The sequence below is a fragment of the Vulpes lagopus genome, chromosome 10 (genome assembly GCF_018345385.1).
Source record: "Vulpes lagopus strain Blue_001 chromosome 10, ASM1834538v1, whole genome shotgun sequence".
NCBI classification, from domain to species: Eukaryota; Metazoa; Chordata; class Mammalia; order Carnivora; family Canidae; genus Vulpes; species Vulpes lagopus.
Window position 1 is genome coordinate 41,608,626 of NC_054833.1, and position 16,695 is coordinate 41,625,320.

At 41.1% G+C, this 16,695-nt stretch overlaps 1 protein-coding gene across 2 annotated transcripts in view; it reads right to left on the reverse strand.

The window, feature by feature from the left end:
- UBE4A (ubiquitination factor E4A) overlaps window positions 1-15,914 on the reverse strand; it is a 38,061-nt gene extending 22,147 nt beyond the window's left edge. Inside the window, exons 1-10 of one of the 2 annotated variants that reach the window (XM_041771450.1) lie at window positions 15,807-15,870; window positions 10,841-11,005; window positions 9,706-9,867; window positions 5,205-5,378; window positions 4,051-4,163; window positions 2,906-3,058; window positions 2,211-2,370; window positions 1,758-1,960; window positions 1,361-1,552; window positions 133-466 (exon numbers count right to left, since the gene is read on the reverse strand). In XM_041771450.1, coding sequence (XP_041627384.1) covers window positions 133-466; window positions 1,361-1,552; window positions 1,758-1,960; window positions 2,211-2,370; window positions 2,906-3,058; window positions 4,051-4,163; window positions 5,205-5,378; window positions 9,706-9,826 — 1,450 coding nt within the window. In that variant the 5' untranslated portion in view covers window positions 9,827-9,867; window positions 10,841-11,005; window positions 15,807-15,870. Of the gene's footprint in view, window positions 1-132; window positions 467-1,360; window positions 1,553-1,757; window positions 1,961-2,210; window positions 2,371-2,905; window positions 3,059-4,050; window positions 4,164-5,204; window positions 5,379-9,705; window positions 9,868-10,840; window positions 11,006-15,806 lie in introns of both variants that reach the window. The other variant, XM_041771451.1, reaches the window with a different exon arrangement.
- Between the last annotated feature and the right edge of the window lie 781 nt (window positions 15,915-16,695).

Below are 16,695 nucleotides of genomic sequence, written 5' to 3' on the forward strand. Positions count from 1 at the left end.
CTAGTTTTTCTTTTTGCCTTACCTTGAAAAAGACACACTTTTGCGAAAAAGGATAAAAGTGAATGCCTTAGATGTTACACGCACGCACACGCACACACACACACCATCTTGAGAAGCCCAGTTCCACCCTACCTCTCATGTGCACATTTTTAATTTTTCGTTCTTCATCATTCAATTCCTTCAGGGCACAGTAAGTGGGATTAAAGGTGAGGAGCCGAGAGGATCTGGGTTTGCAAAATGGCTGGCATAACTTCAGGAGAGCAGCACCCAGATTCAAAAAGAAGGCATCCGAGGCATACATTTGGAAGAAGATTTCTGGCATCTGATTGGCCCAAATCTTGGTGCGGCCTGCATTTGCATGCAAACAGTTTCCAAGCCAGGACAAGATACAGTGTTTGGTTTCTGGAGAGAGCTGGAGTAAGTTCTTCAGCATCTGGTAGATCTTTTCATGGAACTGAGCCATGAACTGTTTAACCAGAAAACACAACCACAGAACATTCCAGTTTCACAATCCTCATATTGTTACTCCCAAACCTTAGCCACTGGCAATTTCCACAAATATCTTAATCTTTTCCCTCACTCTCCCTGTGCTTTATACCCCAGTTCCGATTTTAAGAAAATTTCTGGGCACTTAGGAGAGCTTCCCTGATGAGCTGCCAAAATGCAGATAGCATTTGGATTGCTTTAGAGTAGAGATCAGTAAACTTTGTCTGCAAAGGGCCAGATGATAAATATTTTCGGCTTTGCAAGCTATACGGTGACTGTGGCAACTATTCAGTTCTACCACTGTGGAGTGAAATCAAACCATAACAATGTGTGTCAATGGGCATGGCTGTGTTCAACACAACTATTTACCAAAACAGGTAGCAGGCCAGATCTGGCCACTGCAGTAATTTGGGATGGGAGACTTAAACCATCCCTAATTCAGCCATTTACCTCCTCATGTTGGCCAGACCTCCGCTAGAATTCACACTAAGAAGCCCAAATGGAGAGAATATAGGTGGAAGGAAGAAAAAGGAAAACAATTGTTTATAAGCTGGAGTTCAGTTGGAAGATTTTAGGAGCCCAGGTTATAAGAAACAGCTTGGTGACAACAGTGGGGGCTGAGAGGAAGTGGCTGTGTCACAGCAGGGCATGGAGGAGCAGCAGCTACTCTTAAACCACATACCAGCTTATCCTCTTCCCTGAGCCCACACTAAAAAAGAGGACAATTTCTTTACGTGATTATGGTAGAAAAAAGCCAAGCAGATCAATCTGCTTCCCCAAAGAGGCTCAAGCGGCCTTATCTGCATCTGCTCCCCGAGGAAACACGACTTCATCTAAGATTAGGGGGCTGAGATACAGAGGTAAACAGTTCCACCTGATGGATGTTGGCTTCCTGCACTTTGATCTCCTGGGGACTGGAACGAGATGGATTCAGAAAGTAGCCATGATTTTCTACTACACCCGGAGTCTTTAATAAGCAGGAGATATTCAGGATTACTCCCAGCAAGGTCTTCTGGTACATCTGCCCATTGCTAGGGTCCTTGGGCTGAATGTACTCTACAAAAACCTACAGAAGAAAACAAGTCCTATTTATAAGTCTGTATGATGAGTTAAGGGTGGTGGGGTGAAAAGGTCTCAAAGAGTTAAGTCTATAGGACAACCAATGTATCTTTCTCTTATTTGAGAGGTAACATTAGAGCACCCTCAAGATACAGATGCATAAAGTATTAAATCTCCAGCTCAAATGAATACATACCACCTTTTAGACCTACCTTTGCCATATCCTTCTGCCTAGTGAAATAGAGAAGAATATCCAGATACGCATAAAACAGGATCTGACATAGTTCTAGGTCTTTTATTCGGCCCAATAAAATATCAAACACTGGAATCATGACTTCGGGAAATGTGCGAACTTCCTCATCCATTATCAAGGCTTCAATAACCTCTTCCAGAAACTCAGTTACATCTTCAAAATCTAACAGATGACAAATGGGAGGAAACAAAGTCTGTAGTGATTTTTAGATGCTTTTACACACAGGCTCTCTACTCTTCTCACACTTCAGTATTGTACTGCTATTTGATGCAGTATGGTCAAGATATGAGCTCTCTTCCTTAATTTATACTTCTGGAACTGTAGTGGCTCTGAGGTTTTCTAATACAATAAAAGTAATTTTAAATTTGGAAATCAAAATGTAGAAATCTAGAGATCTTGCTTATGTACTCACGGGCTCCTTGGATGGCTTCCAACATTAAATCTACCAGTTGCTCATGGATGTTTTGGTCAACATAGATCTCTGGGGTGAGGAGTACTGTTCGAGTATTGGACACAGTGAGGTTCCTGCACTGCACCGCAAAGGGGAGCAGGTTCTCTGGAACTTTGGTAATCTGGAAGTAGAGTGAAGAAGAGAGGGGAGAATCTAGCTGTATGATCTGAACAAGGGTGGACTCAGCAAATAGAATAAAAAAGACAATGTACCCCAAAACAATACTGCTGTCCTGTGGATTCTTGAAAATTCAATAGAGTTCATTCTTTGGTTTAAGTAATTACCTAACTGCTAGAATTCTAATCCTGGAAGTGACCAAGCTTAGCTCACTCATTATTTACACCTCAGTGGAAATGAACTTATCATACCTTTCTTTTTTTTTTTTCTTCTCCCCAGACCTTTGTTAATTAAGAGTATGACTTTTTAAGGTTTGTATGAGAACAGGAGGCACTGGTTAGCTGAGGAATGGAGTAGACCCCAAGCTACAGAAAGGACAGACTAAAATTTTTGACAACTAACACTGCCTCTTATATCTAGTTCCTGATATATTATGATGTATATGAATTGATATAAAAGACACTGATCCAACTCTGGCTTACGTGTTAAAGTCAAACCCAAGAGTACCACACAGTTCTCAATGGGGATTATTCCTTTACCTCTTCCTTAGCTCTTTGGAAGCAGGAATAAAGGTAACAAAAAATGTGCCTCTCCCCTGCATCTCGATCAGCAGAGAGATTCAACGTTGTAGAAGAAGTCATGTTAATCAAGTGGTTGCCTGGATCCTGAAGTAATAAGCGAGCGAAGACAGCCTTTAAGAAAAACAAGCAAAACACTAAATCACTGCAAAGTTACTCTTAGAATATCAAGATGTAAAAGGTCATTCTGACACAGGTTACTGTGAGAATCACAGGATGAAGAGTGAAGGGGCCGTAAAGGACCCCACCTTACAATTTTAGAAAATATTAGGTATATAACTGTATATGCCATTGATCCTTGAACAATATGGGTTTGACATGGATTTTTTTCAATAAATACAGAACAACACTGTAAATGTATCTTCTCTTGCTTATAATATTTTCTTTTCCCTAGCTGACTTTATTGTTTGGTATCCATAAGGCTTCAGGTCAACCAGTAGGCTATTTGTTGTTTTTGGAGAGTAACAGGTTATAACATGGATTTTTGACCACCCCTAACCCTCTTGTTGTTCAAGGGTCACCTGTACAGTTATCCTAAATAGAGCTCAAATGTCTAGTATAACCCTAGAATAGAGTAAGCATTAAAACAGTATTTGTTGAATGGTGTGGAGAATCAGTGACTGAATTTATACATGAAATCTATTCCTCTGTGTGACTGCTGGCACTCAGACTTCTATAAAGATAATTTAAACATATAAAGTTAAACTACAAGTTGTCAAGTGTCTGCCCTACCAAACTTTTATTCCTTTACAGTTAATTAGACACTTATAAGGTAAAGCGTACTATTTTGATTTTGGTAAAGATATAAAGAAAGACACACACCTCACCCCCGAGAACTGAAGGATCTGATAGGGGAGATAAAACAGGTACATAAAAAAGCCACTACATGTTACAGAAGGTGATAATTGCTATCTGAGAGGCATAGAGAGTTCACACCAGGAATTCAGATATGTGGCCATGGAAAATAAGAAGATCCCCAAAGAGGAATACCACAGACAACGTTAAGAGATGGAAGTAAGCAAAGTCATGGTTGGGGAAACATAAGCAGAGTTCAAGAGCATGGCTAGTTTATGCTGAGGGCACACAAAAGAACATCAGAGTGGTACCTGCTCAACGTTGTTCATATCAAGCCAGTCTTGATCTTCCAGGTCTACTGCCATTTCTTCCAAATACACACAACGGCTGGGGATGCCATTCCCACTTTTCAAGCTTGGGTCACCTGGGAAATGGTTTTAATCTGGTAGGTTAAGAATAATGCTTCCGTCTTATACAGACAACTGATTTTTTAAAAAAGATTTTATTTGACAGAAAGAGAGAACAAATGAGCACACAAGCAGGGGGAGCAGCAGAGGGAGAGGGAGAAGCAGGCTCCCCACTAAGCAGGGAGCCAGATGCATGGCTTGATCTCAGGACTGCAGGATCATGACCTGAGCAGGTGCTCAGATGAGCAGATGCTTAACCAACTGAGCCATGCAGGTGCCCCCAGACAACTGATCTTGAGCATTTCTTTTGAATGTCAAGTCCAACTCAGGTGGTATCAAGGATAATTTTTTTTTTTTATCAAGGATAATCTTGACACACAAAGCAGTATCTAAAGACTTATCTTTTCCAAGAGTCAAAGAGCATGTCAGGTTTTGTCATAAACTTAACATCATGACATTTAAAAGAGTAAATCTCAGGGATGTCAGGGTGGCTCAGTGGTTGAGTGTCTGTCTGCCTTCGGCTCAGGGTGTGGTCCCGGGATCCAGGATCAAGTGAGTCCCACATCAGGCTCCTTGCGGGGAACCTGCTTCTCCTTCTGCCTATGTCTCTACCTCTCTCTCTCTGTGTCTCTCATGCATAAATAAATAAAATCTTAAAAAAAAAAAAAAAGTAAATTCCAGACATAAGCACATACTCTGGGGTTTAACTACAGATAGGACATAGAAGGAAAACACTATTTGACACCTCTTGGGTTCCCATCTAAATGTTTAGGTCACCTCTGAGAAGAAAAAGGACTTGGCTACCACTTGCATTTCCTTTTAAGGTGGTAAAGGTAAGGAGCTATTGGCCCAGTCCATATCAAAATGGTAATGAAAGCTGCAATTGTGTCTAAATACTATTTTTAGGTCAATCAAAAGCTTCATTGAAATGTCAAACCTGTGTTCTAGGCAGTACAGTTAGTTTAACCACTAGATACAGTAGGTTTCTATGAACAAGTTCCTAGCCCAAGCAGGAAGGGAAGAGTAGTGAATAGATTGGCTGCAAGTCTGTAACTCACTGTTGTCCAGAGTAATGAGGAAGATCCTTTGGATCATGTGATTGATGTTGAGTTGCTCACATATTTCTTGCTGTGAACGGAAGGAGCGGCTAATCTCAGCCACAGAGTAATCAAATTCATCCAGGCTTTCTGACACACTATTATCCGAGTCATCTGGGCTAGCTGGGAGTTCATCTGCCAGAAAATGTAAGCCATTAAGAGTTAAGCTCCTATCTTTAAGAGACAACCAAGTATACTATCAAAAATGATAAATGTTATCAAGAGAAAGATAATTTGGGATGTGAAACAAGTTAATCATTTAATTAGTGAATATCTCAAGTCATGAAACTTTTTTTTTTAAATTGAGATACAAATGATGTATAACATATTAGTTGCAGGTATACAATATGATTTGATATTTGTATATATTGCAAAATGGCACCACAATGATTCTAGTTAACATTCGTCACCATACAATTATAGTTTCCTCTTGTGATAAGAATTTTTCAGATCTACTACTCTCTTAGTAACTTTCAAACATGCAATACAATATTATTAACTATAGTCACCATGCTATTCAATATATCCTTATGACTTATTTATTTTATAACTCAAGTTTGTATTTTTTGATCCCCTGTATCCACCTCACCCCGGGCAACCACCAATCTGTTCTCTGTATCTATGAGTTTCTTTCTCTCTTTTTTTATGTATCATCTATAACTGAGAACATTTCTGTTTTTATTTGCCTTTTTCTGTCTGACAATTCATGTCACATGGGTCTGTGTTGTTGCAAATGGCAAGAATATTCCATTGTGTGTGTGGTGTATTTTCTTTATTCATTCATCCACTAATGGACACAGTTGTTTCCATGTCTTGGCTATTATAAACAATGTTGCAATGAACATGGGTGCACTGTGCTTTTCAAGTTAGTGTTTTTGTTTTCTTTGGGTAAATACCCAGAAATGAATTCCTGGATCATATGGTAACTGTATTTTTCATTCTTTAAAGAACCTCTATAATGTTTCCCATAGTGGCTGGACCAACTTACATTCCCACCAACAGTGCACCAGGGTTCTCTTTTCTCCACATCCTCGCTAATACTTGTTATTTCGATTGTAGTCATTCTAACAGATATGAGGTGATAACTCATTGTGGTTTTCATTTGCATTTCTTTGATAAGTGATGCTGAGTACCTTTTCATGTACCTGTTGGTCATCTGCATGTCTTCTTTGGAAAAATGTCCATACAGATCCTTTGCTCATTTTTTAACTGGATTATTTATTAATTGAGTTGTATGTGGCAACATCCTAAATACAGGATTCTGAAATTCCTGGCTGTAAATCCTACCACATTTTACAAATCAAATTCTTTCCACTCATAATTGCACTCTGTATTACCAAAAGTAGTAACACTATGCAGAATCTCAGTGAACAAAGAATTACCCAACAGACCACTATGCCTTTAATTTTAAATATATAGATTTTTCCTAATTTTAAAGAACACGTTTCATTTTTTTTTTTAAAGATGATTTTATTTATTTATTCATGAGAGACAGAGAGAGAGAGAGAGAGAGAGAGAGAGAGAGAGGCAGAGACACAGGCAGAGGGAGAAGCAGGCTCCATGCAGGGAACCTGACATGGGACTCAATCCTGGGTCTCAAGGACCACACCCTGGGCTGAAGGCAGGTGCTAAACTGCTGAGCCACCCGGGCTGCCCAAGAACACATATGTTTTAATAAATAATCCCAAACTGTATAGGAAAATATAAAGTAAAAAGTCTCCTCTGGGGATCCCTGGGTGGCGCAGCGGTTTAGCGCCTGCCTTTGGCCCAGGGCGCGATCCTGGAGACCCGGGATCGAATCCCACATCGGGCTCCCTGTGTATGGAGCCTGCTTCTCCCTCTGCCTATGTCTCTGCCTCTCTCTCTCTCTCTCTCTCTCTGTGTGACTATCATAAATAAATTAAAAATTTAAAAAAAATAGCAAATGTGTTTAAAAAAAAAAAAAAGTCTCCTCTGAACAAACTCCCTATGGACAACCACTTAAGTTAACAAAGTGTTTCAGATTTTTTTTTTTCCTATTCTGGTGCTAATGTTTATTGCTAGGACTTTCAGTTACCAAAAAAAAAAAAAAAGGGACGGATTGTACTATATATACTGCTTTCCAGCTTGCTCTTTAAATTTAATCAGCACCAACATTCTTCTCTGTTAGGTCATTTATTATAGGCCTACCTCATTTTTTGTAATAGCTGCACTGTATTGCATTGTATGCACACACTCTGACTTGTGTAGCTACTTCTCAACTGATGAACATTTGGGCTGTTTCCAATTTTTCATTATTTCAAACACTACTGCATCAAATAGTACTCTTTTTGTACACCTGTATGAGTATTTCTGCAAGGTAAATTTGTAGAAGCAGAATTGCTGAGTTAAAGAGCTTGCACATTTAAAAGTAAACATATATTACCAAATTATCCTCAGAAAGACTGCTCTCCTTTACAAGCCCCTCAACAACAGTTTATGAGAGAGTACCTGTTTAAATCTTCACATATTTCATACAGTGCTCTAATTATTAGCAGGCTAGATTTTTAAAATCATTTGATTATTGCATATAAATTGCTCATTTGAGTCTTTTCCCCTCTAATTTGTTACTATTTTCTTATTGACTGGATCTTTTTACTTTTTTAAAAAAGCAACCTTACATTAGGAGATTGCAGGAGGAAAAGGGGCGTAAGGAATAGGAATAATAAGGAAATGGGAAGATAGGATTTATGAGTATGTGGTTGAGGGAATTCTGCTACAGAATTCTGTAGCAGTTCAGTTACAGAATTCTGTAAGAGTTCTTAGCTCTTATCACTCTCAGGGTTCAGAGAACTTATAGGAGAAGACTGACAGAACGCTTGTCCTGGCTGTCAGCAGACAGAGCTCCCTCTCCGAATGGATCTCATGCTGAAAGAGTTAAGGTGGTATTTGTTCACTAAAAAGCCACATGAGCCTGCATCTGCTTTTTTCTACCAACAGTGACTGTTTTGAAAGGCCAGGCAAAACTCAGAAGTTAAGAGTTGCTTTAGTGTGTTGAGTGTAGGCAATGTGAAGCTCAACACAGGAGGCCAAAGGTTTTGGCAGAGTACTAACTGCTGGTGGAAAACAGGTTAGACCTGGTGACATGGTAAGCTGTAAACAAACTAAAATGAGGAGAAGCCAAAATAGTAACAGAAGCGCATGTACCTGATTTGTCCCACTGCTTGGTGCCTGCAACACTCCCAACTCTAGCCAGCCTGATGTCTGACAGCCAGAAGGACAAGCATTTGCCACTCTACTCCTATAAGGTTAAGTTCTTCTCTGAACCCTGAGAGTGACAGGAGCTAAGAATCTCTGCAGCAGAATTTCCAACTACATACTCATAAATCATATTTCTCCATTTTCTTATATCCCTATTCCTCACTCCCCTTTCCTTCCTACAATCTCCTAATGCAAGAATCTGGAAGAGATTGCAGATTGAGATTGAGCTGCCTCTTTTTTATGTTTGGAAGTCAGCATTACATATATGCCCCCCCCCCCCCCCCCCCCCCGCCTTGCTTCATCATTACTCTGTCTACTACTCATCTGTCTTGCCCTTACCTCCTTTTTATTCAGTCCTGGACAGAGAGCAAAGCTACAACTCAGCTATGTATACCAGCACTTTAGAAATAAAATCAAGGGAAAATATAAACATTTCTCCTTTCCAAAAAATACTATTATTCCAAAAAATATCATTATTTTTTTTGGAGAGAAGGGGAGTAATTTCTGGCTTGAAAGATTGTGACTACACTCAGAAGACTAATAATGTGAGAAACAGTATCCTGATTCTCCTAGGCTGTATATCTTCCTACAGAAGGAAGTTAGGCTTGATCTTAACTTTGGTCCTAGATAAGGAAAACCATTTTTCTGATTAGTGAGATCTTATTCTGATTTTTTTTCACATTAAGGCAAAGGATCAGATATTCTTAGAAGTCACGACAGTACACTATAAAAGTGACCACTTCTCGGGATGGAAGAGGTATTTTGTTTGGGATCAACTCTGAAGCACTGGGCTTAAGAACAAATTTCATTTATTTGTCTACCAAAAAGCCAAAAAGCATTTTATAATTCTTCCTTTTACACATCTGCTTTCTACAGCTGCACATAACCTGCTTTCCACATCTATGACTACAACCTCAGCTTCCTATTTAAAAAGATTTATTTAAGTATTTTTGCTAGGTGATTTTTAAAATAAACAGCTCGACAGCATTGGGATCACGACTGGCATCTGTTACTACGGAACCACCTGTTATCTGGTTTCTCTTTATGCAGTGGGGAGGAGAGAGTCGAAAACAAAACAAACAAGGAAAATAAACAAAAAGCCCCAATTTATGCCTTTAATGAACAAAAAACAACCTGTGCCCCCAGATAAACTCCAATTGCAATTATAGACCCTAAGAAGACTTTACTTGGGAAGACCCCATTCTAGGTCACCTCATCCCCTGCTACTGGCTCCTCTACTTACCAGATTGCTGCTTCAGCTGCTCTTTTTGGATTGCTGCAAACTGCTTGGCATCAGCCAGGGAGCCAAAAAGAGCAGCAAAGGGGTTACTCGAGATGTTGTTGTTATTCTCCTGGTCTGTCATTTCACTTTAAAGTATCCTCCATCCAGACCTAGGGGGAGGGGCTGCAGAAAGGACAGGTATCAGACATGGGGGGCAGATAACACAACAGCCAGGATTATACCCATAGTTGGTTCCTTCCTCATTTCTTGAACACAACTTGTAAAAAGGCTTTGGGTAAGACCTTCCAATTCCTGTTCCAAGATTCAAGGCATTTTTGGCAAAATGGTTACAAAACCCACCAACTGGATAAGGTGGCCTGATTTGGGGGCATCTAAAATCAAATAGCTTTAAAAATGTTCAAGCTGAAAAAAAAAAAAGTTCAAGCTGGAATGCATTTAATCTGTTGACATGTTTCTATTTGCCATATCTTTAAAAAATAAGTTAAGCAGGGGGTGCCCAGGTGGCTCAGGCAGATAAGCATCTGCCTTCCACTCAGGTCCTGATCCTGGAGTCCTGGGATCCAGCCCCATGGGGGCTCCTGCTCAGTGGGGAGTCTGCTTCTTGCTCTCCCTCTGCCCCGCCCCCTGCTTATGCTTGTGTGCACGTGCGCTCTCTCTCTCTCATATAAATAAATAAAATTTTAAAAAAATAGGTTAAGCAGAATTACTTAACGAGAAACTCATCTACTCATTGTAACAACAATGTGGCATTGTCTGAAAAATAGGACAACAGCTACACATTTCCCATAAATCTCTAGGCCAGGCAATGTGTTCTCATTCACCATGAACATAAGATGGCACTTGCTCAGACCTTTAGGACTTAAAGCTGGAGCTGGGAATTCTTTAGCTACAAATAAACTAACTGTAAGCCTCTTGGCAAATCAGGACAGGAACCTGATCAGCAGCGCGCTGTGGGTTTTAAATATGTATCAGGCAATTTATCTCTACTCCTAGGCTTATACCAATTGAGATTTCTTCCACTAAAACTAAATGGTCTTTGTTTAATTCTATATTTAATCGCCACTACTTATCTGATTTTTTATAACACTGCCGACACACACAAATTCCTAACGTGGAACATGAAATAGATATATACCTCAAAGGTATTTAGTGGAGCTGACTGAGCCTGCAATTGCACTCTTCTGATTACATTTCCTCATTCAAGTGCCAAGGGGACTCAGTGGCACAATGGGATGAGCACAGAGCCCTGAAAGGCTGGAACCCTTCTGAAATTTTAAGGCCACAGCATAGAAATACAACCCTGAAAAAGGTGGGAAGAGACAAAGGGTATGAATGTTCTGGTCACAAGGATACTGAACTGCTAAAAGGACAGAAGCCTTAGAAATATGGGGATGGGGTATGAGGGAAGGAGAAAAAATATTTTTGAGGTCTACCTTTAATCTGAGGTAAGACTCCTTAAAGAATCATATTCACAAAAGCTAATACAAGTTGGAAAAGTTACCCTTATTTTTTGGAAGAAGAGAGACTAACATTTCTTGACAATTCAGAGACATCTCCACCAGTTGTGTCACACTCCTCTGTTGTGTTTTCTGCATAAGACCTAATGACTAATTACTTGTAATTACTTAGGTACATGGTCTAGTCTCCTTTCAGCACGGTTCTGGGCTTTACTGCTCAAGGAACTGAACTATTAGATGTTGCTCTATGTATTTTATTTTTTGCAATGTATAGTTTAGTTAAGCTTAGTAATCCAAAAATAAAATTAGCACATTTAGTGCTGGAAATCACAAGGATCCTTGAGAGGACTTCCATCTCATTTAACCACTGCATAAGCTTAATTGTTATCCCTAATTCACATAGAGACACTAACAATTGTCTCATTGCTATCTGACCACCCCCCACCTCTATCCTAAGATGTTCTGAAGTCCAGGGGCATGCAAAAAGTATAGTGAGCTCTTGTGATTTTGTCTTCAAAAGATCATTCTCTTTTTTCAACACGACACTCCAGATTTTTCCTTTGGGGATCCACCCCATTCTTAGTCCATGTATTCAGAAGAGGATGGCCTCACCCACTAGCTCAAGGAGTGAGCATATGAATCTGGGCTGGCCAAACAAAATGCAGCATGCTCTGACCAAAGTGACTGACTGAGGAGTAGGCCTATCAGAATCAATCAACACCCAGCTTCAGGCTGAATCTACAAAAAAGGGAACTTTCTTTCCTGCTTGTGTTGTTAAGAAGGTAAGAAATAAATCTGGAATTGCCAGAAATTAGCCCAAAACTAAGTCAAGATATAGGAAAACAGAGTTGAGAGATGGAAAGAAAGTCTTTCAGTTATAAAAAAAAGCCAATAGATTTCCCTCTCTTGCGAAAGCCAGTTTGGGCTTTTAAAAACACAACTAAGAGGGGATCCCTGGGTGGAGCAGCGGTTTGGCGCCTGCCTTTGGCCCGGGGCGCGATCCTGGAGACCCAGGATCGAGTCCCACGTAGGGCTCCCTGCATGGAGCCTGCTTCTCCCTCTGCCTGTGTCTCTGCCTCTCTGTCTCTCTCTGTGTGACTATCATGAATAAATAAATAAAATCTTAAAAAAAAAAAACACAACTGAGGGGTGCCTGGCTGGCTCAGTCAGTAGAGCATGCCACTCTTGATGTCAAGGTTCTAAGTTTGAACCCAATGTTGGGAGTAGAGATTACTTAAAAATAAAATCTTAAAAAAAAAAAACTGAAAAGAGTTTAGATTAATGCAAAGGAGATGCATCATCTGCACCCCTATAAGAGGTAGAAAGGAAGCAAACTGAAAATCAGGGATACAGAACATATGAAAAGATAGGGTCCTAAGACCATCGAGACAACTAAACAGGATTTATGATAGTAAATCGCATTATTTCCTCCTTTTTCAATATTATACTGTCACATTATAAAAAGAAGCTAGGGGCACTTGGGTGGTACCGTCGGTTAAGTGTCCAATGCTTGGTTTCAGCTCAGGTCATGATCTCAGAGTCGTGAGACTAAGCTACAGGTCAGGATCCACACTCAACTATAGTCTGCTTAAGACTCTCTCCCTTTCCCTCTGCCCCTTCCTGCTGCTTGTGTACATGCTCCAGCTCTAAGATAAATAAATCTTAAAAAAAAAAAAAAAAAAAAGAAGTTAGGGAATGCCTGGGTGGCTCAGTGACTGAGCATCTGCCTTTGGCTCAGGTTGTGATCCCAGTGTCTCGGGATCAAGTCCCACATCAGGATCCCTAGAGGGAGCCTGCTTCTCCCTCTGCCTGTGTCTCTGCCCCTCTCTCTCTGTGTCTCTCATGAATAAATGAATAAAATCTTAAAGAAAAAGTTAGCTTCCTATTGCCTTTTATCTCTATTAATAGGATTTATAACTTTCAACTGTTATATTCCTTTTTTTTCAACTGTTATATTCCTAATGCAGACCTTTTACCTTGCTAGACAGTAAGCAATTTGAATACAATTTCATATCTGATTAGTTTTTCTTCTGTGTCTGGCATTATACATCACAATCACAGAATACCAAATAAATATTTATTGAATGATTCAATCTTACATGTCATTACTCCTGACCTCCTTGTAAGCACCCATGATCCTACTTCAAGATAAGAGCTTTATTATGTGTCTTGGGTCGCAGTAGCAGGTCACGCTTCTGGGCCAGACACTTGTGGCTCTTTCGTATCTCAGCTTGTGTAGAATTGAGAATGGAAATAAATCTCGTCATCTCTCCTGTAAGTCTTTTTGAAAAACAAAAAGTTTTGCCTACTTCATTAAGCTCATCTTTCTCATAGGAACTTCAATTATGTGCACAAATTACTTTCATCGTCAAATACTGTGTAACCACTTGCAGAAAAGTTTCACAGAAAAGGGACAAAAGGGATCCCTGGGTGGTGCAGTGGTTTGGCGCTTGCCTTTGGCCCAGGGCGCAATCCTGGAGACCCGGGATCGAATCCCATGTCGGGCTCCCGGGGCATGGAGCCTGCTTCTCCCTCTGCCTATGTCTCTGCCTCTCTCTCTCTCTGTGTGTGTGTGACTATCATTAAAAAAAAAAAAAAAAAAAAAAAAAGAGAAGGGACAAAAGATCACCTGATGGAAACCTTTGTAGAGATGTCAGTTTAGATATGTTCAATGCTTTCACAAATGTAAGAGTACCTAGATATCACCTACTCCAAGAGGTCTGAGAAAACGGAGCCCTGATATTTTGTTTTCATATTCAATGTCACTGATTATTTATAATCTTCTATTTTCAACTGCCATACAGAGATACAATACCATTCTGTTGTTAGCCTTTGGGATGGTGCCTCCATCAATCCTTAGGAGCTTTTGGATTTGATTCTCTTTTTTTTTTATTTTTTTAAGATTTTATTTATTTGAGAGAGATTGTGAGCGCACACTAGTGAGGAAGGGGGTAGGAGGGGTATAGGGAAAGGGAGTGGCATTCAATTAGTCTCCCTCTCCCTATGTCCCTGCTCTCTCCATAGGGAGAAAGCACACACTCCTTGAGCAGGGAGCCCAAATGGGGGCCCAATCCCTGGACCCCGAGATCATGACCTGAGTCGATGTCAGACACTTAACTGACTGAGCCACCCAGGCGCCCTGGATTTGATTCCTTTTAATATGTCCTACTTAAAAACACATTTCACTCTGATATACTCACTGCAAGGGTCTACATCTACAATAGCTATTTACCTCCAGTCCTACAAAATCCGCTCACACCGCCCCCTCCGGAATTCAATCTTTTGTTTATGAACAGCACTGCTAATCCCTAAGGATCAACTGTCAACTCTTAAAAAGCCACGCCCACAAATGTTTTGACATCAGACTTGGTGTTGCAAATTAATTTTCTTTAAAAAGTTTGTTTGTTTATTTATTTACCTGAGCCAAAGGCAGATGCTCAACCACTGAGCCACTCAGGTGCCCCTTGTATTGCAAATTTAAAAGAATATCCTACATATTCTTTTAAACAGAAATATGTAGAATACTTTAAAACTGGGTTGGCAAAAACCAAGCTCTATTATTTTTTTTTAAATTTTATTTATTTATTTATTTATGATAGTCACACACACACAGAGAGAGAGAGAGAGGCAGAAACACAGGCAGAGGGAGAAGCAGGCTCCATGCACCGGGAGCCCGACGTGGGACTCGATCCCAGGTCTCCAGGATCGCGCCCTGGGCCAAAGGCAGGCACTAAACCGCTGCGCCACCCAGGGATCCCATCCAAGCTCTATTAAATCATACTTTTTAAAGGTCTCTCTCCTAGTGAGACATTAAATCAAACAAGAATTAAAATGTTTTTCACTGTTACATGCTCCACCCCCGAAATTCTTTCAGGTCCCACTTAAGTGGCAACAGATCCTAACAACACACGAGCGAGCAAGAAGGATCTCACATCAAGTCAAAAAGCCGACAGCATGCTTTCCTGGGTCCCCCATGCGTCTCAGGAGGGTTCCCAGGTGACACCAAAGCAGCGAAACTAAACGTATCCTTGCTCTGTGAGCGGAAAACTGATCCCAAAGACACGACCCTTCACATACAAGCTCCTGAGCTGCGGTTACTCAATCTTATTAGCGTCTTCTACACCCTATTGGTGTAGGGTGCACGAAGCACGGAGCCAAAAGAGTTTTGAGTAGCGACCTGATCACGTGCCATAAGAAATGTCAATATCTTGCCGTATGTATTCAACTTGTTGGGTTGCTGCGACTGGTGCTTAATTCTCTCTTCCCTGGCATCCGGCTATCGGTTGTCTATGCTTCGCATTTCATCTCCCCAGGTTCCATAAGGGATCCGCGGCAAGGGAGACCCACCCACTCGGCGCTCATTCCAGAGAAAGGAAGTCAAAGACAACGCAAGGCCAGTGTTCTGGCCTTTTCCCGGAGAGGAATGGGCAAAAGGGGGAGCGATGATGCCAGAAACTGGGGCACCTTAACCAGGTCCCAAATCAGACAGGGTCGAAGTTCATGAAGGAGAGGGTCAAGGGTCAGGAAAACACAGAAGGAATGTGGAGGCAAGAGTGCAGAGGCCTGGAGTGGCATTCAACCAGGAGAAGAAAATCCCATCGCGGATTCAACGATCCCCTCCCGTCAAGCTATTTCCTCTCTTACCAGAGCCTGAAGGGCCACCAGCGACGATACGACAAGAGTCTCAGTGGCCGAAGGGTTCCCACTTCCGACTCAACACGGCAACCGGAACTTACGTCATGACCAGGCGCCGGGCCTCATAGAACCTCATCCGGGTGCCGGAAGCAGGACGCGCGGCTCTGCGCGGGAAACTGGCGCGCAAACACCTTCACGGCGCACGCGCTAGACAGCTGGGCGGGGCGGAAGTGGCCGGAAGTGGTCTTGGGGACGGGGCGGGGGCGGGGTTTGGCTGGAGCTTGGTGAAGTAAGAGGCGGGTTTGAAGTCTGGTGTCTCCCTGGCGGGTGGGACTTGGTGATCCTTGGCGCTGCTGGCAACCTCTGTGGGCTTTTGCTTTCTATCTTCCCCACCAGTGTCGTGCCTTTTTGAAGCAGCTTCTGTTACATTTCATAGATTATTATTATCCATGAGGCAATGACAACAGCAATAACAACAAAGCTTTGAGCTCTTATTGGGTGTCAGGCAGGGTGCTAAGTAAGGTAATGCTAGCTTTGGATTTCAGTTTTCTTATTTGTAACGTGGGGACATCATGCGTGCTTCAAGGTTACATTGAGGTACACAAAGGCAGCGAAAGCAGCGCACTTTTCAAGAGAATTCATAGAATGAGGCAAAATATTTGTAAAATCCTATGTCTGATAAAGGATTAATGTCCAAAACATGTAAAGAACTTCTACAGCTCAACAACAACAAAAAACCACACAGTGTGGTTCAAAAATGGGCAATGAACTTGAATAGACATCCCTCCAAGGAAGATACACAAATGGCCAATAAGCACACGAAAAGATGCTCAATGTCACTAGTCATTACAGAAATGCAAATCGAAACTAACAATGAAATAATACCTCACTTGGGATC